Consider the following 19114-nt stretch of genomic DNA (forward strand, 5'->3'; position numbering starts at 1 on the left):
CACACACACTCCTCACACACCGTTCTTTCCCTGCACAAAGGCCCTTCTCGCAGCTGACCGGGCGCCTTTAAGGGATCAGCATCCTCTAACCCCATTGGACGGAGGAGGAGGCGCGACTGCAGCTTCCTATTGGGTACCAGCCTGCCTCATCATCATCCTCCTCATCGTGGTGGTGGTGGTGGTGTGTGTCATGCGTGCAGCATCAGCGGAGGGATGGAGAGAGCAGCATGTGCACATGCATGCGTGGGCCGCCATTGGCTGTTCTCCCTTTTGTTGGAGGAAAGTGAAATACTGGAGAATGCATCCAGTAGTGTGGCTGGGAAAGAGGGAATATGGGAAAAATGAATAGAAATGTCTATTACTGCATATTTTGCTACTATTGTACATTAAATGCATAGTTTTGAAAATAAAGGAGTGAAATCAAAGAGGGAAAGTGTTGAATATTTTGGGAACATTTTGTTCTAGCAGCCATAAAATCACAGTACGTCTCCTGCAGAGGATCTTTTCTGAATAAATGAAGGCAAACAATTTAGATTTATATTTTCAACCTGTCTTCATAGCTGCAGTGGCGTCTGAAACTTAGAAAGGAAGGAAGGAAGGAAGGAAGGGAGAGGCTCAGTGAAGGTGTCTATTGTGTCTCTGTTCACAGACTTCCTCTCTTTCTCAGTGACCCGGTGACCTTTGCACCCATAAAGAACTTGAAGAAAACTTTCACACCTGTTACCTCATCCGACCTCCAGCCCCAGAGCGCATGCTGATAACGTGCGGCACTGTGTGTGAAGTGAACGATTGATAGTTTTGTTATGGAGCAATTCACTAACCTGCCTGATAATGACTATACTGAACGCGATCTGGACGCATAATTACAACACAAACAAGAAGCGTTGAGCTGAAGTTCTCTACTTTAGGGAAGTGATGTGGCTTAGGAGGATGATGCGCCATTTTTTCACTGTACTGTGTGTACAATGTGTCTTTAGGGTGAACATGTTAATATTTAAGGGTATTGAGCTCACATGCATCAGCTTGCATACCCTTGTTTGCTTATTCACAGCAAATCTCCCAGTGTGAATAAGTGTTGATTTTTCAGTGACGATTATTTGGAGTTAACTAGTGTTGATTGGTGAGTTGTTGTCCACTCACACAGCTGATATGGCTGTTCAAATCTATCTAAAAGTGTTAAATTAACTCTGAGGGTGTGGAGTTGTATAAACAAGTGGCATGTTGATTTTAACACTCTCAGAGTTAATTTAACACTGATGATTTTGCTGTGTTGTGTTGTTTTTATCTAACACAACAATAGCATTATTGATCTAAAACCACTGCATGTAACACCATATTATACAGGCTAAACCACATATTAATGCAGATTGTGCAAAGTGCACCGCTGAGTGTAGCTCAGTCAGATTTTATTGACTGGCAATACTTTCCCTGAGGCGTTATGAATGTTTAATTAACAGGTCAAAGTCCATTCATATCTGGGTACAGCCAGATAACGTGTAAATACACCTGACACCTCCTGCTCTAGCAAGAAAACTGCCTTCATGAGCTTTACTGGCCATCATAACCTGCTGCAGCTTAGCTAAAAGTGCTAAAACTATTCATTCATGCTGCCAGCTGGAGCTGCAGCATGTGACCGGTGGGAAATACAAAGGTGGGAAAAGTATTGACTTGTGTTTTTAAAACCTCTCCTAGAAGACCCATGAGAGTTAATGGGATCTCTGTGTGTCACCATGGAAACTCCAGGGGTGGTGGAGAAAGTTTTCTGTCTTTGTTTTGAGTTACACTCCTTATTCATCTTTGCACAGTCTTAAATAGGATACTTCTAATTACATCTCAATATTACATGTATATCCACTTATACCACATTTACTAAATGGTTTTCATAGTTCAGAAAATGAATGAGAATGAATGGAAAAGCCAGTGAAAACCCTACAGGAAAATTACTGGATCCTCATTAAAATCCCATGTTTCATGGGTGCCAAAGAGGAAACTTTCAATGGAAATTTCCCATAAGGGAAACTATATCTTCATATAATGTACTTGAGCATAGATCTATCACTTACTATGATATATAGGTCTACTAGTAATATACTTAATGAATATTTTTATCATGCCACAGTTGGGCACACTCTATCCTGCAAATAAAAAGGTGGGTAAAAAAATTGGTTACGTTTGTGCTTGTGACTGTCTGAAAACTTTCCTGGATAAAAAAAAAAGAAAAAAGAAACAGAGGCATTGAATGTAATCAGCTGCTAGTCTGCAGCTATCAATCATATTTCCCAATCCCAATCCGACAGACACGGCTATATAATGGCATGCAGACGGTCCCCCGGCCTCCTGTACCCCTCCTCACATGTGAACCTAGCGTGGTCACATTGGCAACCCATCCTCCTCTTCCTCCTCCTCCTCCTCTTCCTCCTCCTGTCTGCAACCCGTTCAACTCCACAAGTCTCCATCTCCCTGCCAGCCGGTGAACGCGGTACCGTCTCCTGCCTCCTGTGGACCAAAAAAAAAGGATATTCCCTCTTAGAAATACCTGCAAAAATGTATGTACTCTACCTATATTTGTTCTTTTGGTTTCTTCCTACCGGCTTCGTGCTCTCTCACGGTGATGCGTGCTGATCGCCTCAGCAGCAATGGATGCTCATAGTTGAAATGCGCGCTGCAGGAAACCATTTTCAATTTCTGCGCACTTAAATTTAATGTAATTAAACTGATGCAACGCTTCTTTCGGAAGGTGGTTTCGCGAATTTGCGCGTCGCTGGAGATAAGAAACATTATGAAAAATTAAAAAGAAAATTAAGTGCCAATATGGGTATAATTTCCAGTCTCAATTAGGGTTAATGCCGACTGTACAAAGTGCAGTTAGCTCTTTTACTGCTCATTTAGATCAGCAGGGAGATCAAATGTAACGTTTGTGTCGGGTTGTTTTTTATTATTCGAGCAACTTGGCCGATTAAATCCTATTTCTTTGAGGTGCACTTGACTTGAACGGTGGTTTGTCAAATTTTTTAATCTAATTTTCTCAGCTTTGTAATGTCGCCCAGACAGGAAACACCGAACATCCTGATGAACTCGCCGTGAACTTGAACTTGCGGTAACGACGTAGGCTAATTGGGGTTTTATTCACAGTTATTTATGCGGGGTTTTTTAGGTTTTACAACACTTGGTGCTGTTTCATTTGAGTCTTGTTCTCTCTCTCTCTCTCTCTCTCTCTCTCTCTCTCTCTCTCCATATAAAAGCATCACCAACAGCAAGGGCGATGGAAGGATGGCCAGGCATTTTACATAATTTCACTAAAATAGCAGTGAAAGAGAGAAACGAAGCTACAACAAAATGCCACCTTTAGAAATTGGGCTAGAAATAATTCAGTCCCCGGCATGGCGTGATGATGAATAATTTACTGTAACGTCGTCTTAGAAATAAGACGAGTCGAGAAGATTATGTAATAGGCAATTGATTTTTTAAAGAAGATAAAATGGGGTTAAAGCAAGCTTGGATGATTTCTAAAGGAGGCATTTTGTTGTTCAGCAGTCCTATTGTTTTCTGAGCAACTGCCAACAATAGGACACTCCAGGTCATACAGGCCCAGTGTCCTGTTGTTGTGAACAAAGCCTCCTCCTCTCCCGTTATTTTAACTGTTAATTTGACCTCGATAATCAAATCATATCTTCATACTGTAACTTGTTGACAGCCAATCACAGTTGGAGGACAAAAATGAGCTCACTCTGCTTTTGACCGTGTACCTCGTGCCAACTGGTAACTTAGGTCAGTGTGGTTCCCAAACTGAGGTCCGGGGGCCCTCCAGGGGGTCCTTGAGAGGGTTCCAGGGGGTCCTGAGCAGAATTAGGAATAGTTTAATTTCTGAATTATTTAACTATCTAGAGGTTAGCACAATTAGTGAATGCATACAAATGTCGTTTCACTGTATCTGTGGCTGTATATCTCCCCACCTACAGAAAGGACAGTTATGTAATTCTGTATCATATCTATTAACAAAAATAAATCCTCTTAGATGTCATTCCTTTCACCACATGGTCTGTTGTGTATCTATTTGAGGGTCTTTGACGTGAAAAAGTCAGGGACTCCCTGGTTTCGTTTATATTTACTGTATATATATACATATACTGTATATAGTTTGTCCCATTTGTTGTGAACACTGCCTCCCCTTGCTCTGTTATTTTAAGCGTTCATTTGACCTTGGTATGAAATCATATCTGCGTATTGCGACGTGTTTACTGACAACTGAGCAATGCAGAACAAAAGTAACTCACTCTGATAGTAACCTAGGTCAGTGTGGTTCCCAAAGTGGGGACCAGGGCCCTCCAGGGGTCCTTGAGAGGGTTCCAGGGGGTCCTGAGCAAAATTAGGAATAGCTTAATTTCACACTTGTTTCACTAAGTTAGCACAGTGAGAGAATGCATAAATATAGACAGTCATATAATTCTGTAACACGTCTAATAACAAAACTCCTCTCAGATGGGGTTTCTTTCACTGCAGTTGTATCAATTTTGGGGGTTCTTGACATGAAAAGGTTGGGGAAACTGCGGCCTAGATTATTGTTTGTCCCACAATGAGAGGATGCATAAAAATAACTATTCTGATCATAAATTTCATTGTATCCGTGGCTGTTATTCCCACACCCACAGAAGAGACAGTTCTATAATTTTGTAATTTTATAATTTTTTATAATTTTGTCACATCTAATAGCAAAAATCCTGGGGGTTCATGACATAAAAAAGTTGGAGATGCCCTGTGCTCGGTTATATAGCTCGTCGGTCTCATTGGTTGTGAACAAAGCCTCCCCTTGTGCTGTGATTTTAAATGTCCGTTTGACCTTGATTATGAAACGATACCTGCTTATTGCTATTGCGACGTGTTGACAGAAAACTACGTGACGAGTTCTGTTTATGAGGACGGGTTACAGTGCATGACAACATGAACTCAAGTTGCTTTGACCGGGTTCTTCATACCAGCTACTAACCTCTGTGGCCGGCTAAGCTATTGTTTCTGTTATTAAGTGTTATGACATTGGAAAAATTGAGTTATGTGTTACAGATTATGCAATTCACATAAAATTTGTATCTATTTTGTCCACTAGAAATGATTTACTGGCCTGAGTGCCATGTGTTGACTATGGCTCTGTAAATTGAGAATTTAGTCCTTTTGGCAGAAAAGTGTTTTGTTTTTTTTGTGGATTAGAGAGAGAGAGGGAGAGAGAAAGAGAAAAAAGAGAAAGAGAGAGAGAGTGAGCAGCAGCAGCAGATGGAGGAGGTAGAGGGTTGGTAGGATTAGGGGTGGGGTTAGAGAGACCTGTGTGTGTGTGTGTGAGGGGTGGGGGGTGGGGGCAGAAGGGGGCATTTTCAGGGGGGTCTTAATGTGGAGGGGGGCCTTCAGAGAGGGGAGGCCCAGAGGAGCCTATAAGTTCTAGCAGCACCACTGTGTGTGTGTGTGTGTGTGTGTGATTGAGCTTTTTTGCTTTTTGTATGCTTTCTGCTTATTTTTTTAAGTGAGTCATTTTACTTTTATTATTTTCTTTATTTCTTATTGTATTTCTAGCATGTTTGACATTTTAAATTGCATCCATTAGAGCAGCGGTTCTCAACAAGGGGTCCACGGTCCCCTGTGGGTCAGTGAAGGTACTGCAAAGTCCATGGCTCCACAAGTCAGCAGCTCATTCATTGTCTATGGAGCAGCCTCTGACTTTACATCCCAGTGACATCACAAATTTGAGGGTTCGCCCTTTGATTTCTAACTTTAGGAAAGAGTCATGCAAGTTCACATTGACTGAACTGTCCTGGGGCACAGAAATAATATATGTGATTTCTTAAAATGGGTAGCATTCCCCTTTAAATACACTTTTCATCACTATGTGAAGGCTTGGGAAGCGAGCATTCTTCTCCTCTTCACCACTCAGATGTGAGATGACTCACTGTTGACTTGAATGCATTCTGAAATCCATAACTTTCTACTGCAGCCAAGCCATAATGATCTGGCTGGTTAACTTTGGTCTGCCTCACATATTCTTGCCAGACTTAACAGGTAGAACAGATGACTGCAGGGGAGAGGTGCAAGTTTAATTATTAAAAATTGGAGTTAATGAAAAACATAAAATAGATGGATAGAGTGAATGTAGGGTGACTTGTAAAGTTTCCATCAATGGAAAAGTATTCAACCCTGGTTTGAAGTCTGACCTCAGTTTTGCATTGCATAAGATGATAACTTTGATTATACAACAGGTAGTTCCGACCAAGCAATCTGATTGGTCAACTAGACATTTAGAACGTGATCAAATCAGCATGACAGCACACCTAGCCGTGCTCATCACTAAATATTACTCCGCCATATATTATCATACAATATATTTAAATATAACTCTGTTCAGCCTTGATGTTACCAGATGCTCTGGCATCCTCCGTCAGCTGTGCCGGTGAGTCCGTGACACGGCGCTACTAGCATATATATATAGCATACTAGCAAATACATGTGAAGTTCATGGACGTAGTAGCTAAATCTGTCCATGGAAAAAAAAAATTCTTCTTTTCTTCAGCAGATATCTTAGTTACAACAAGATTGAGCTAGCAAGGCAGTTTTGTGTTTATATGTGTGGTATTTATTCAGTTTGGGAAATCCCACAATCTTAAGCATTAGCTCAAGTTGGCTGGCTGACTCAACAGGGACTAGAAATCGTCTCTGTTGCTAGGTCGTTACTAAGGCTCCGCCTACTTGCTGGAGTAGTAAACTAGGTTCCATTACATAGGAGTCTACTGATTGTTTTCCAGTTATTAGTCAGACCCCATGTATTTCCAGGGAAATGGAGATAACACTAGCAAAAAGTTTTTTATTTTGAGAGCGAATTGCCCCACAATATGAATACATTTTGATTATATCTTTTATTTTGTTGGTAACTGTTGTATAATCGCAATATTACACTCGAGGGTGTGTCTCGTGTAATATTGCTTAATTTAGTAACTTTTACTTTTTACCTTTACTTCTGCATATTTTTACACCTGTAATTTTACTATATTCAAGTATAATTTCAGCAACATAACAGTACTTGATATGTTGGTACTCTTTCCACTCCTATGTATGTTATGTGTGTATTTGTAGGTGTACTCATGTGTCTGCTATGTTTGTGCACGTGTATTTTTGTGTGTTATATGTGTGTGTGTGTGTGTGTGTGTGGCATAGAGTGAAAAACAAAGAGAGACAGAGTGAGTGTGTGTTTCCCTTGCACCTGTGCCACATTTTTGTCTTGGGACTAGATTTTCTGCATCTCTCCTCCATCGTGGTTCCAGATGGGACATCCGGGGGGACTCCTGCTGGACTAAGGGGGGGGGCTTGAGTAGCAGAACAGCTGCCTGTCTGGCTCACAGTTTAGTAGGCGATCCAGGCTTCAATCTAGACTGGTGTGGTGGTCGTCAGCAGCGGTCAGGGCTGGAAGGTTTTCAGTACCAATACTGGTTCCGATTTCAAATTCAGTATCGCTTCTAAAACAATATTTTCTTCAACCTTTCTCAGTTGAATGAGATTATGTAATAGCGCTGATGCTGATAACATGAGCTGATATGTTTGCTCTTCCTGCTCTTATTTTCTTTCTGTTTCTGAAGTAATCATTGAGGTATTGGTATCGATCAACAACCCTATTAAACCTCTGCAGATATATTATAGTCATTTTGCTATAATTCAACTCTGTTGAAGTTTGTCACTGTGCCCTTTTGAAGATAAATGTGATAATTTTTGATAGATTTTTGTCTAAATAATTTTTGACAGTGTGCAAAACTTTGAAAGTGAATTCCTTTCAAAACACAGAGTCAAGTTAATTCCCTGACACTGAATCATCAGAGCACAACAGCATTCTTCTTTGTACATTCCTTCTGCTTTTCCAAGCAGATTTAGTTTAGATTTAGTTGATCTCCCCACTGCAAACAGCCAAAACACCCAAAGACAAGAAGAAAACATGAGTCCTCACTGCAAGAATCTGACAATTGGAAACTTTTCAATACCTTTTCCGTCACCTTTTGATGTAATAAATTCAATACTGACACAAAAAATCACTACAGTGTCATATTTGGGTGTCACTTTTCAACGCCCTGCCCTGCTGCTGGTGCTTTTATCCGGCCACCCGCATCATCAGCCATCCATCAAGAACTCTGTCTTCACATTTCCCTGATAAGCCTCAGGCCCGGAGCCTGATCTTCCTGTATCAGGGGATAACAGCATCACAAATGAAAGCAACTGTCATCACAATCAGTACATGCGGTACAAAAACTGCTGGAAGGATGGACATGACGATAATAAGAACGATATGCCTATGCAGATACATTACGTCTGCACAGGAATCACACAGATCAAAAAACTAACTGTGTGCTTGGCCTAAGCGTAATGATGATAACGTCGTAGAGAGCAAGGAAAAACGATGAGTCGGTCGAACCAAACAATAATAGCCACGATAAGATTAAAGAGTATTTAAAATGGACAGCGAGCGTTTTGTGGTTCGTTGTGATTTCTGGGCTCGATTCCTGCCATGATGTCCCGCTTTCTGCTGCCCATCCGCTCGTCCTCCTGTAAGTTTTGAAGCCTCCGTATCTGGTTTGGCTGGTCGTTCTTTTGCATGTAGGCTGTATTTAATTCGTTCAGCAGCCTACAATCTAGGATGCTGTATTCTGTCTGTGTTTATTGAACTGAATTTGTTATGTAGAGGGCTTTATTTGGTGCATGTTTCCATTGGGGCCTTGTCCTGTATGGAAAGGTCTTTGTGTTTTGTAATTGATTTGTCTTGAGAAACTACTGTATTAGAGCGGTTTATCGTTTTTAGTGCTTGTGTCAGTGGAAATATGTATGAAATCAACCAATATTATAGATTTTTAGGAACATTTAGTGTCTTGTAGGCTACCGCACAAGTTGTATGTGTGTGTGTGTTAGATAGAAAGAGCAAGACTAATGTTTACCCATCACTGAGACAGTGTTTTGACTGGCCCAGCTCCTGGTAATGAGTTCCTTATTGACTACAAACTCCCTCAGTGAAAAGCTCTGTGTCTCTCTGACACTTTGACCTGTGTGTTGTAACACAAAGCCATTTAGTTACAATTCTGGTGTACAATGCTGCAGGGTGATGAACTGTGTGTATATGAGTGAGTGTGTGTTTCAGTTTAGTTTAGTTTAGTTTCTGGTTTCTCACTGGTCATGCAGTTTCTGGAATATCATGGAGTTTGGACAGGGGAAGTCAGGGGATTTGTTAAATCCTCTGGTGAAGTCAGGGAATAACAGGGAATTTTTACAACTGGGTCTCTTCACAGGAATATACCAGAATGCATTAAGCAACTTGTTTCACACACTTATTGCATTAGATGAAGGTTTTTAGGTGGTTTTCCCAGCTGTAGTGGAAACCAGACTGTTTACCCCTATTTGCTATTTTTAATGTAATGATCATCAATTTGTCCTCAGTAGTAAATCTTGTCATCTTAATGGGTTAATTTCATATTCTCAACTTCAAATATGTCTCAATTCAACCCCATGTCCTAAATTATTTATTATTGAAAGTAAAAATTAGGTCTCTTAAACTGCTAAAAATAAGCCTGTCTGTTGTAAAGATTTAGTTCAAAAGTCTGTTATTTCGTTTGTTTTTTATGTATTGTTTTGAGCTATATAATATAATTATTAAAAATAGAAAAATAAAGCACGAAAGAATATTTAAATCATCATCAATCCAGTGGTCTGACTTAGTTATGGAGTAGTCATGCAGTAGTCATGGCATTTTACTTTTTTTTACTACTTACATCAGAACCACAGTGGGAATCCTTTAGTTTGTAGTTCAGTTCATTTTCAAAGTAATCTCAGAGACGAAGCGATAAAATCGATCTTAAAATACAACGATAAAGAAAAACAGAGAGGGAGGAAATTAACAATTTGTACAGGTGAGGAAAACAACCCATAGGTCTGATTAAAATACCTCACACCAAACCAAAAAGTTCAGTAGTACTCCTGTCCTCAGCCTGCCATGCTGTGATCCACATTTAAAAAGGGCCTGACCCAGATATTCCTCTCTCCCTCCTTCCCTCCAGCTCTGATCATGTCGTCGGTGATGCAGAAGCTGATCACCCCGCTGGCCAGCGGACCTGCGGAGCCTCCCAGGAACAAGGTGACGGTGGTGGGGGTGGGCCAGGTGGGCATGGCCTGCGCCGTCAGCATCCTGCTCCGGGTAAGAGCCACAGGGCCTGTAGCCTGTCTTTTCTTACAAAAAACAAGGAGAGACGAAAAAGAAAAGTATTTATTCAAGCTAAGGTGACAATGCATGCATTTTCTGCTGAGGGGCAGAAAATATGGCTATACAAAACATATAGTGGTTCCCCTCTCCTTATTTTTTCCAGTATTTGGTCAATGTGTGTCAATGTGAGTCAGTGGATATGTGGGTAAAAGTGCTTACATAGACACAAAAACAATAATAGAAATAAATCAAAGAGGTGAATAATTAATAAAAAATACTAAAAGTTAATTAAAAACAGGGTTAAAAGATAGCAAAACAAGCAAAATACAACAGGTACAAAAGTAATAATGTTTGTCATAATCTCCTCTCCTCCCCTCTCCTCTCCTCTCCTCTCCTCTCCTCTCCTCTCCTCTCCTCTCCTCTCCTCTCCTCTCCTCTCCTCCCCTCTCCTCTCCTCCCCTCTCCTCTCCTCTCCTCTCTCCCTCCTCTGCAGGACCTGGCTGATGAGCTGGCTCTGGTGGATGTGATGGAGGATCGTCTGAAAGGAGAGGTGATGGACCTGCAGCACGGCAGCCTCTTCCTCAGGACCTCCAAGATAGTCGGGGACAAAGGTTTGGACTCTCCCCGCTCACATAAAAGAGCATTGGACCTGATTTGTCTCATCATTCTCTCAAATATCACTTTACAAATTTGAAGTCACCGCTGAAACATAACTCTTTCATTTATGAATCAGACTAAGTTTTATTGGCCAAGTAAGATAACAACTGTTTTTTGGCAATGGTGGAAATGTCCTACTCAAGTAGAAGTACTGTTACTTTGCTGGTACTTTACATAATGTAAAAAGTAGCTAATTTAAAACTCTAAGAGGATGAGAGGACAGAGTTCAAATAAAGTGCACAAACATACTTTAATTGGCCAATTTATGATTGTCCAATTTATGATGCTTATGAGAGCCACAAAATCTGTACTCTGTAATGAGTGTGATTTAAAATGTAGCTAAGTACAAGCCTATACTTTAGTAAAAATGTGCTTAAGCAAAAGTAAAATTACTGATGTTAAAAAAATACTCAAAAAAGTACAAGTAGGCCTACACACAAAAGCTACTCAATTACAGTAACGTTACTAAATGTAGGCTAATTCGTTATTTCGACCATTGTTTTTTGGCAGTGTTAACTAGCTAATTAGCCAGCAGGCTAATTTAGCAAAGCAACCGATGTTAATGTTAACATGAAACCACTTCTAACACTAATGTTAGCTTTTACTAGATACATCTGTGACACAGTTATCTGTGTCACAGAAACCTACATTTTGGAAACAAATCTACCTTATTAGACCATTCCCTTTTACTTACAATATACTGAACATCCACACCACAACAGTCTTTTCCAGGCATCTCGCTTCTCCTGGCCTGTTTGTGATATATTTAGCCATTATTTGTGCACAGACAATTCTCTAATGGACATTCATGATGCTGCCAGATGTGGTTGTTTGTAGATTTGCGATGCAACTGCAAAGCCTCAATTGGGTCAATTACATTTCAGTTGGGACTTGTCCCTCTCTCCCTTCCCTACCTCTCTTTCCCGCTGTCTCTCCCTCTGTTTCCATCTTTCTCTCTCTCCTTCATCTCTGTCTCTCCACCGTCTTTCTCCCTCCCACCTCTGCCTGTCTCCCTCCATCTCCCCCTCTAATATTTCCTCCCTAATCCATTTCTCTCTCTACTCTGTCACTCCCACTTCCTCTCCACCTCTTTTCCTTCTTTCCTCTCCCTCTCTCTCTCTCTTCCTCTCTCCTTCCCTCCCTTCCTTCCTCTCTCCCTCTCTCTCCCTCCTCCTCCAGACTACGCGGTGACGGCCAACTCCCGCCTGGTGGTGGTGACGGCCGGCGTTCGGCAGCAGGAGGGCGAGAGCCGCCTCAACCTGGTGCAGAGGAACGTCAACGTCTTCAAGATGATCATCCCCCAGATCGTCAAGTACAGTCCCAACTGCACCCTCATCGTGGTCTCCAACCCTGGTACATACACAAATACACATCAACAGTGTTGGGTGCTAACATGTTAACAGTAATATTATCACGTTTCCCAGGAATTACTGTTTCAATTTCAGTGATAATATTGTAGTTACCACTTACCAAAAAAACAAAAAAAGTGGTATATTTTGTAAGCCCCCGCCTCGAAATATCAGATAGAAGTTGAAGTAGAAGAAGAAGAACACACACACACACACACACACACACACACACACACACTCACACACACTTACACACACTGCTGTACACATCCTGAACTATGAATAGGTCTAATGAATTCATGGCCAGTCACCAGATGTAAATACTTTCCATGAGTGTGTGTGTGTGTGTGTGTGTTTTCATGAGTGCATGTGTGCCTGTGTGTGTGTGCACGTTAGTGACCCCTTGGTTTTACTGCTCCCTCCTCAGTCGACGTGCTGACCTATGTGACCTGGAAGCTGAGCGGTCTGCCCAAGCACCGCGTCATCGGCAGCGGGACCAACCTGGACTCGGCCCGCTTCCGCTACCTGATGGCCGAACGCCTCGGCATCCACGCCACCTCCTTCAACGGCTGGGTGCTGGGGGAGCACGGGGACACCAGCGGTGAGTGGACAGAGGAGAATGTGTGTGTGTGTGTGTGTGTGTGTGTGTGTGTGTGTGGGGGGGGGGGGGGGGGGGGGGTAAAAGGCAAGGCCCTGGAAGAGTATTTAAATTCTGGCAGTGTGTAGAGAAAGAGATTAGAGGGAGAGAGGGACACAGGAAGACAAAATGAAAACAAAATAACATTCTACTGTTTCTCCTATTTCCTTACATAGCTCTTTTCTATCATGCATTATCAGTCTAGGGTCACAGGAATATTTGTTAGATATTGTTGTCGAGGCACTGCATTTTCATTTCCCAAGTGAGACATCTCCCATTCAAAATAATGACATCTAATCTTTTAAAATGATCACTGACATGAAAGCAAAACTAACCAGTGAATATCATTGAATTTATTACCTATCTTAAGACCTTTACTCACAAAGTAGAAACATTTTAGAGAGTGGAATCATCTGTGTTTTTGTATATCGAGCAAGGAATTTTTTTTTTTTATTCCATATAATACCATTGGGCTACAGAAGACTTTGTGGAAACCAGTCAAATCCTTTTTAGCTAAATCTGGTATGTGGTATCTGGTATGTATTTCCAATGCCTTTTCTTCCTCTGACCATGAAACAGTTGCGACAGACAACATGCCTGTAATGCTTGTTTGGAATATTAAATAAGGTCACTGTGTATGGCGCTATTTAGTATTAGGCTGGCATGGATGTGAGCATGTGCCCATCTGTCCCAATCTGATGCTAAGCCTCGGCTGTCTGCAGCTTATATGATTGGACATAAGTCGACGCAATTAGTTTCTTTTAACCCAAAAGAATGAAAAGAAAGGACACAGATGTTTTAACTGAGTTGGTTTTACAGGTTTATTAATAGTAGTTTCTAGTGTTAAGGGCTAACCCTAATCCCCAACCCTAGGTAATTTTGCACATTGGCGGCCCCAAATGGCAGTGAGAGGTAACTTTAAATTAGAGCACTTCAATCCCCAAAAATCATGTAAGGTGGTGTTGCTAAACCGCACACAGCACACTCATGTGTACCAACCAGTCTGTGATGCTTCAGAAGAGTTTAGACGAGTTTAGACGAAGAGTTTAGAAGAGTTTAGAAGAGTTTGTATTAGAGAAGTTTTCCTGCCAGCGTCCATACCCGACACCATAATTTAATTTGGGAAAATCTAAGAAATCTACAGCGTTTGGAACGCTCTTCTCTGTTGCAGCCCCACTTTGTGATTTAGGCTGAAAAGGCGGGTGTATTTTTACATAAAAATCTTGCATAGTGCGGCTTTAATTAATTCATTAATTCATTAATGTGTGTGTCTGTATTTATTCCAGTGCCTGTGTGGAGCGGTGCAAACGTGGCGGGAGTGAACCTGCAGAAGCTGAACCCTGAGATCGGAACTGATGGCGATAAGGAACAGTGGAAGGCAACACACAAGGCCGTGGTCGACAGGTATGGCGTGTGTGTGTGTGTGTGTGAGAGAGAGAGAGAGAGAGAGAGAGAGAAAGCAAATGAGAGAGAGAGAGAGAGAGAGAAGTATCAATGGATGATCATGCGAAAAAGCTATGGTTTAACTTACCAAAACTCTTTTAAAGCAATCCAAAAAGGAAGCAATGTCTTCCTAAATATCCATTTCTTATCTAATATCCTGCATTTACAGGCTTTTCATTTCTATAACACAAATATTTATAGTCTCATGTCTTTTGAGTAACTGCTAGACAGAAATAACTGCATAAAATCCCTAACTATTCTTGCTGTGTGATACCTTAAATCCTCCATTAGCACAAATCAAGCTCTTCACTACCCAACTTCCAAAACTATGTAAAAAAGTTGCAACACTGATGGTTTTAGAACTATTTTTAAAGCCTCCCAGAGTTCAGTTCTTCATTCTTGGGACTAAACTCTGTTGCTGAGTAATATTAGCCAACACGCTGCTTATTTCAGGGAACTGTGATCATTATCTGGAAACATTTGCTTTTTCTTTTTTTTTTTTTACACTCTCCCTCATATGACCTCTTGTCAGTTCACATTGCTTTGAGTGACGAGATTCAGAAGGACAAGTGTTGCTTTCATTTCGCTCGCTTAAAAGGAACCAAACCCAGTTCCTACTGAAGTGAATCTACTGAGAAGGATCCAGCTGTTAATGCATTTGTTCAGACAGGGAAACGGTGGTCAGTGATTTGGAGCTTAGTTTATACAAGAACAGAAAATATCTCTCCTGAAAAATCATAATTTTAGCTCTCTAAATCACAAATCTGATCCTTTCATGGCTGTTTAATGGAGATGAATCAGCCTCTTCCTTTTTCCTCCATCACACAGTCAAAAGATCTTTATGCCACAAAGACTTAAACATCCCCAGCCTTAAATCACCAGACAAGTAATATACACATTAATAATACATAACAATAATATTCTCTGTGTCATTATTTAACTTCCTCTCTCATTACCAGGGCTATAAGTAATTTGGAGGCTGCTTTTATCCGCGGCGCTCTACTGTACCATGTGTGATTACATATTTAGTGCAAGTGGCCCCCGGTGGGAATGTAACCTCTAACCCAGGCAGTGTTAATGCAAGCTCTATGCATTAGCTACTTGTCAGCGCCGAGGCTAATGCACGTCAAGGGCTTTTCAGCGGCTAGTAGGTGCTTGCTGCACAGAGCAGAGCGCTGTGAAAGTTGACCACAAGCCTTGGTTCCTATCCACTTAAAATTCAAAAAATACCAACAAGACATCATCTGTTGAAACATTGTCCTTGAGTACTACACCCGTTAATCCACTCACACTAAAACACATATCAAGAGAAAAGGCTTGCTATTAAAACACGCCCCAAACCTTGTTTAGCTCAAGAAAGACTACTAAGTAGTGTGCACAGATATCTGAGTGGTTAAGTCCCTCGCCTCTGGAGCTGCACATTTCCCCTGCTGGCTTTCATTCAACTATTTAGAAAAAAACCAAAACATTTCCATGCACTCCTCCAGGATCACGTCTGCATGTTTACGTTCCAGTCATAAGACCTCTCTCAAGGTCCCGAGCAAAAAAGGTCTCATGACCGAAACATCAACAAAAATAAATGAATGCGAAGGTGATCCTTTGTGTGCAGGAATTTGCTTTTATGTCCGTGGCGTTGGAACTTCAGTGAGACTAATAACCTGCACCCCCAAAGAGAGTGAAATGGTCAAGTAACAGATAATGTAACAACAGCTGGATAATGTAATAACTTGTCAAAATATATTACAAATGTCCCTCTGAATGGAGTGACTTGAAATAGATAGCCTGCATTCTGTTTCTTCTTATTTTATTTTTCTTTCTGTTTTGGCACTCTGATGCTGTAGCATTAGTGCACTCTGAATGGATTGCAAATGTATTAAAATCTCTTAATTTAATAAATTACATCACATGATTACAATAACAGGTGATTGTTACTTCATAAATAAGTGGTGTTACGTATTTATAACAACTGTAGTTACGGCATTGTTCTTGTTGCAATATTAGTCAATATTATTATTACTTAAAAGTATGTTATACCCCTTATAAAGTAATAATCACTGGGTAATGTAATAATATGATGTAATTTATTACATTAACAGGTTTTATTACATTTCAATAAAATTTAAAGATATATTTTATTACATTCTGAGTGAAGCAGCACCTGTTGAAGTAATCCTTGAGTCAGTATTGATCAACAACCTTATCAAACCCTGCAGATTAATTACAGCCATTTTGTGCTAAAACCTTATTTATTGTCCCTTTAATGCTTTTCTGGAAATATAATTGCTTTTTGTTTATACTGGAGGTTGTTTTCCTCATGATGATGACCATGTGGAGGTCATAGTTTCACAGACCTTCACACACACACACTCACACACACACACACACACACACACACACACACACGTATGGGTCTTGATGGAGGGCTGTGTTGTGTTCCAGTGCCTACGAGGTGATCAAGCTGAAGGGCTACACCAACTGGGCCATCGGCCTGAGCGTGGCCGACCTGACCGAGAGCATCATCAAAAACATGAGCCGCGTCCACCCCGTCTCCACCATGGTCAAGGTCAGACAAACACACACACACACACACAGAAATACACACATACAGTCACTCACATGCATACACACAACCCTAAATCCAGTTAAACAGACTGAATAGTTTCACTATTATTGGAAAATGGGTTATTAGCCCATAATAACTCAATCAAACGGTAATGGGACTGTATGTTTCTGTGTGCATGTGTGTGTGTGTGTGTTTGCATATGTGTTTGTCAAGTCGGGTTTATCTCACAAGTGCTTTACAGAAAACAAAGAACTCGATAAAAACAAAAAATAATTCAAACAAAAGATAGAACAAGTATATCACCAACTGTACGAAATGGGGCCAGAGTTTGTGCAAGTGTGTGTGTGTGTGTGTGTGTGTGCCTAAGTGCGCCTACATGCATGTGTTTGAGTTGACATGAGATTGCTTGCTGATAGAAGATGATAGAAGTATGTGGAAGACAGACTGCAAATGTATAAGCTATCATGAACTGGATATAGGTTGAATCACTATTGTATTATAGGAAGTAGAAAAACAGACATTTAGATATATGAAAATGTTGCAGATTATTACTTTGTTACTCCACACAAGGGCAGGAATTTGGAGTTTGTATAAATATCCCTCTTGTTTGTGTCCAAGTTTGTTTGCTCCCTCACCTAACCCTGTGTATACGTGTGTGTGTGATGTGTTTCCCCAGGACATGTACGGCATCGGCGAGGAGGTGTTCCTGTCCCTGCCGTGCGTGCTGAACAGCGGCGGCGTGAGCAGCGTGGTCAACATGACGCTGACCGACGGCGAGGTGGGCCAGCTGAGGAAGAGCGCCGACACGCTGTGGGGCATCCAGAAGGACCTGAAGGACATCTGAGGGGCCCGGCGCAGCCACACACACACACACACACACACGACGTTGAAGAGCCTACATGCGCGTCGCATACAAAACGAGTTCGCGCACAAACTCACACTCCCCTAACGTACGCACACACTCCTCCTTTTTTAACGTCCCTCTCTCTTAGCCGACTCGGTCGCTCTCATTTTAAAGGATAATACCGGTGTTTTTAAATTTGTGCCAATCGTCTAGTTTTCCCCTCTCCTTTATTTTCTTCCTTGTTTGTCTGCCCACAGTCAGCATAGTTGCAGATATCAGTCTTGTTTTCCTTCATTAGAAGCCATTTGCTGCCATTCATTCTTCTACAGTATGAAAAATAACTTCCACAGAGCGAGAGAATCCATCACAGGAAACATGAAGCCAGAATTTGTTTTTGTCAGAGTTTCTGTTCATTATGTCTGAGTTGAGTGTTATGCTCTGATTCCTGTCAATCATCTGACACCCATAGGAAGAAATGGAAGTCTCCTCTGGGAAATAATCCCTCAACATGTCCTCACAAACTTTATTGTCACGTTCATGTCTTTTTATTTGGGGCATCTTATCAGGGGCAGCAGTTATTTTCAAGCTAGATTTGACACCGTAAAGTTTGTATTTTAGAAACGAAAAGGTGTTACAAAATCTAATTATATGCAAAAGGGGCAAATAGGGGCAAATGTAAACTAGACATAGACAGAAGTAAATGGACCATAGCTCTAAATGACACTGGTATTCTCCTTTACAATGAAGCACACCCGCTCCCCAACAACAAGTAGGCTGAAGTTGCTGTGTTATTGTGTTTGTGTAAGAAACCCGGTGTTAGAAGATCTAAGCCGACTTGTGTTACCTTCCATGGATTGTTGTGTTGCCGGTATTTTGGGCCAGGATCAAACAAAACCAAAAAAAAAAGAAAAAGAAAACGTGGCGTTGTGTTCCTCCTCCACTTATTTGTTTGCACTGGAGTCGTTCCTTTCGTTCCCTGTTGGGATTCACAGAGAGAAAGACCCTAAACGTCTGAAGAAAGACCCTAAAAGAAAAAAGAAAGACACTGTTTTCCTCCTACCTTTGTCCAACAATGGTACCCTGTAGCACAAAGACGTCTGCACATGTACATCAACGCACATTCAATGTGAAACCTTGTGTGTGAAGAGGGATTTTTCTTCCCCCCCCCCTGTTTCTTTGGTGTTGTGGGAGGGAGATGGAGAGGCAGGGGAACAGCAGAAACGTCCAGCTTGAGTTGTTTTTTTAAACATCAGTTGTGATTGTCAGACCCGTGTTGTAAATTGTGTTGGAAACAGCGACGTTTAAGTTAATAAATATGAACCTTATGAAGTGTGTGTGTGTGTGTGTTATGTGTTCAGAAATGGCTCAATTAGTGGCTCAGCATGAATTAAAGAGGCACTGCACTGCCCTCTTC

General features: G+C 41.2%; 1 protein-coding gene across 1 annotated transcript; it reads left to right on the forward strand.

Annotated features, from left to right (window-relative positions):
- Nucleotides 1–2351: 2351 nt before the first annotated feature.
- Nucleotides 2352–19025, forward strand: LOC139659478 (L-lactate dehydrogenase B chain). The gene is made up of 8 exons (XM_071537762.1): nt 2352–2546; nt 10065–10201; nt 10701–10818; nt 12044–12217; nt 12641–12814; nt 14137–14254; nt 16733–16856; nt 17533–19025. Exons 2-8 carry the CDS (start codon nt 10073–10075, stop codon nt 17698–17700), a joined length of 1005 nt encoding a protein of 334 aa, XP_071393863.1. The 5' UTR covers nt 2352–2546; nt 10065–10072; the 3' UTR covers nt 17701–19025.
- The last annotated feature ends 89 nt before the right edge of the window (nt 19026–19114 follow it).

This window comes from Centroberyx affinis, unplaced genomic scaffold (assembly GCF_046629955.1).
Source record: "Centroberyx affinis isolate AG114_WGS23_722 - 3 ecotype Tasmania unplaced genomic scaffold, CSIRO-AGI_Caff_v1 ptg003122l_1, whole genome shotgun sequence".
NCBI classification, from domain to species: domain Eukaryota; kingdom Metazoa; phylum Chordata; class Actinopteri; order Beryciformes; family Berycidae; genus Centroberyx; species Centroberyx affinis.

Bases quoted from the DNA above. Each gene is read 5' to 3' on its own strand.
- LOC139659478 (XM_071537762.1), top strand. From the start codon at position 10,073: ATGTCGTCGGTGATGCAGAAGCTGATCACCCCGCTGGCCAGCGGACCT. The intron at 10,202-10,700 runs GTAAGAGCCACA...CCTCCTCTGCAG, and splicing joins CCGTCAGCATCCTGCTCCGG to GACCTGGCTGATGAGCTGGC. The intron at 10,819-12,043 runs GTTTGGACTCTC...CTCCTCCTCCAG, and splicing joins CAAGATAGTCGGGGACAAAG to ACTACGCGGTGACGGCCAAC.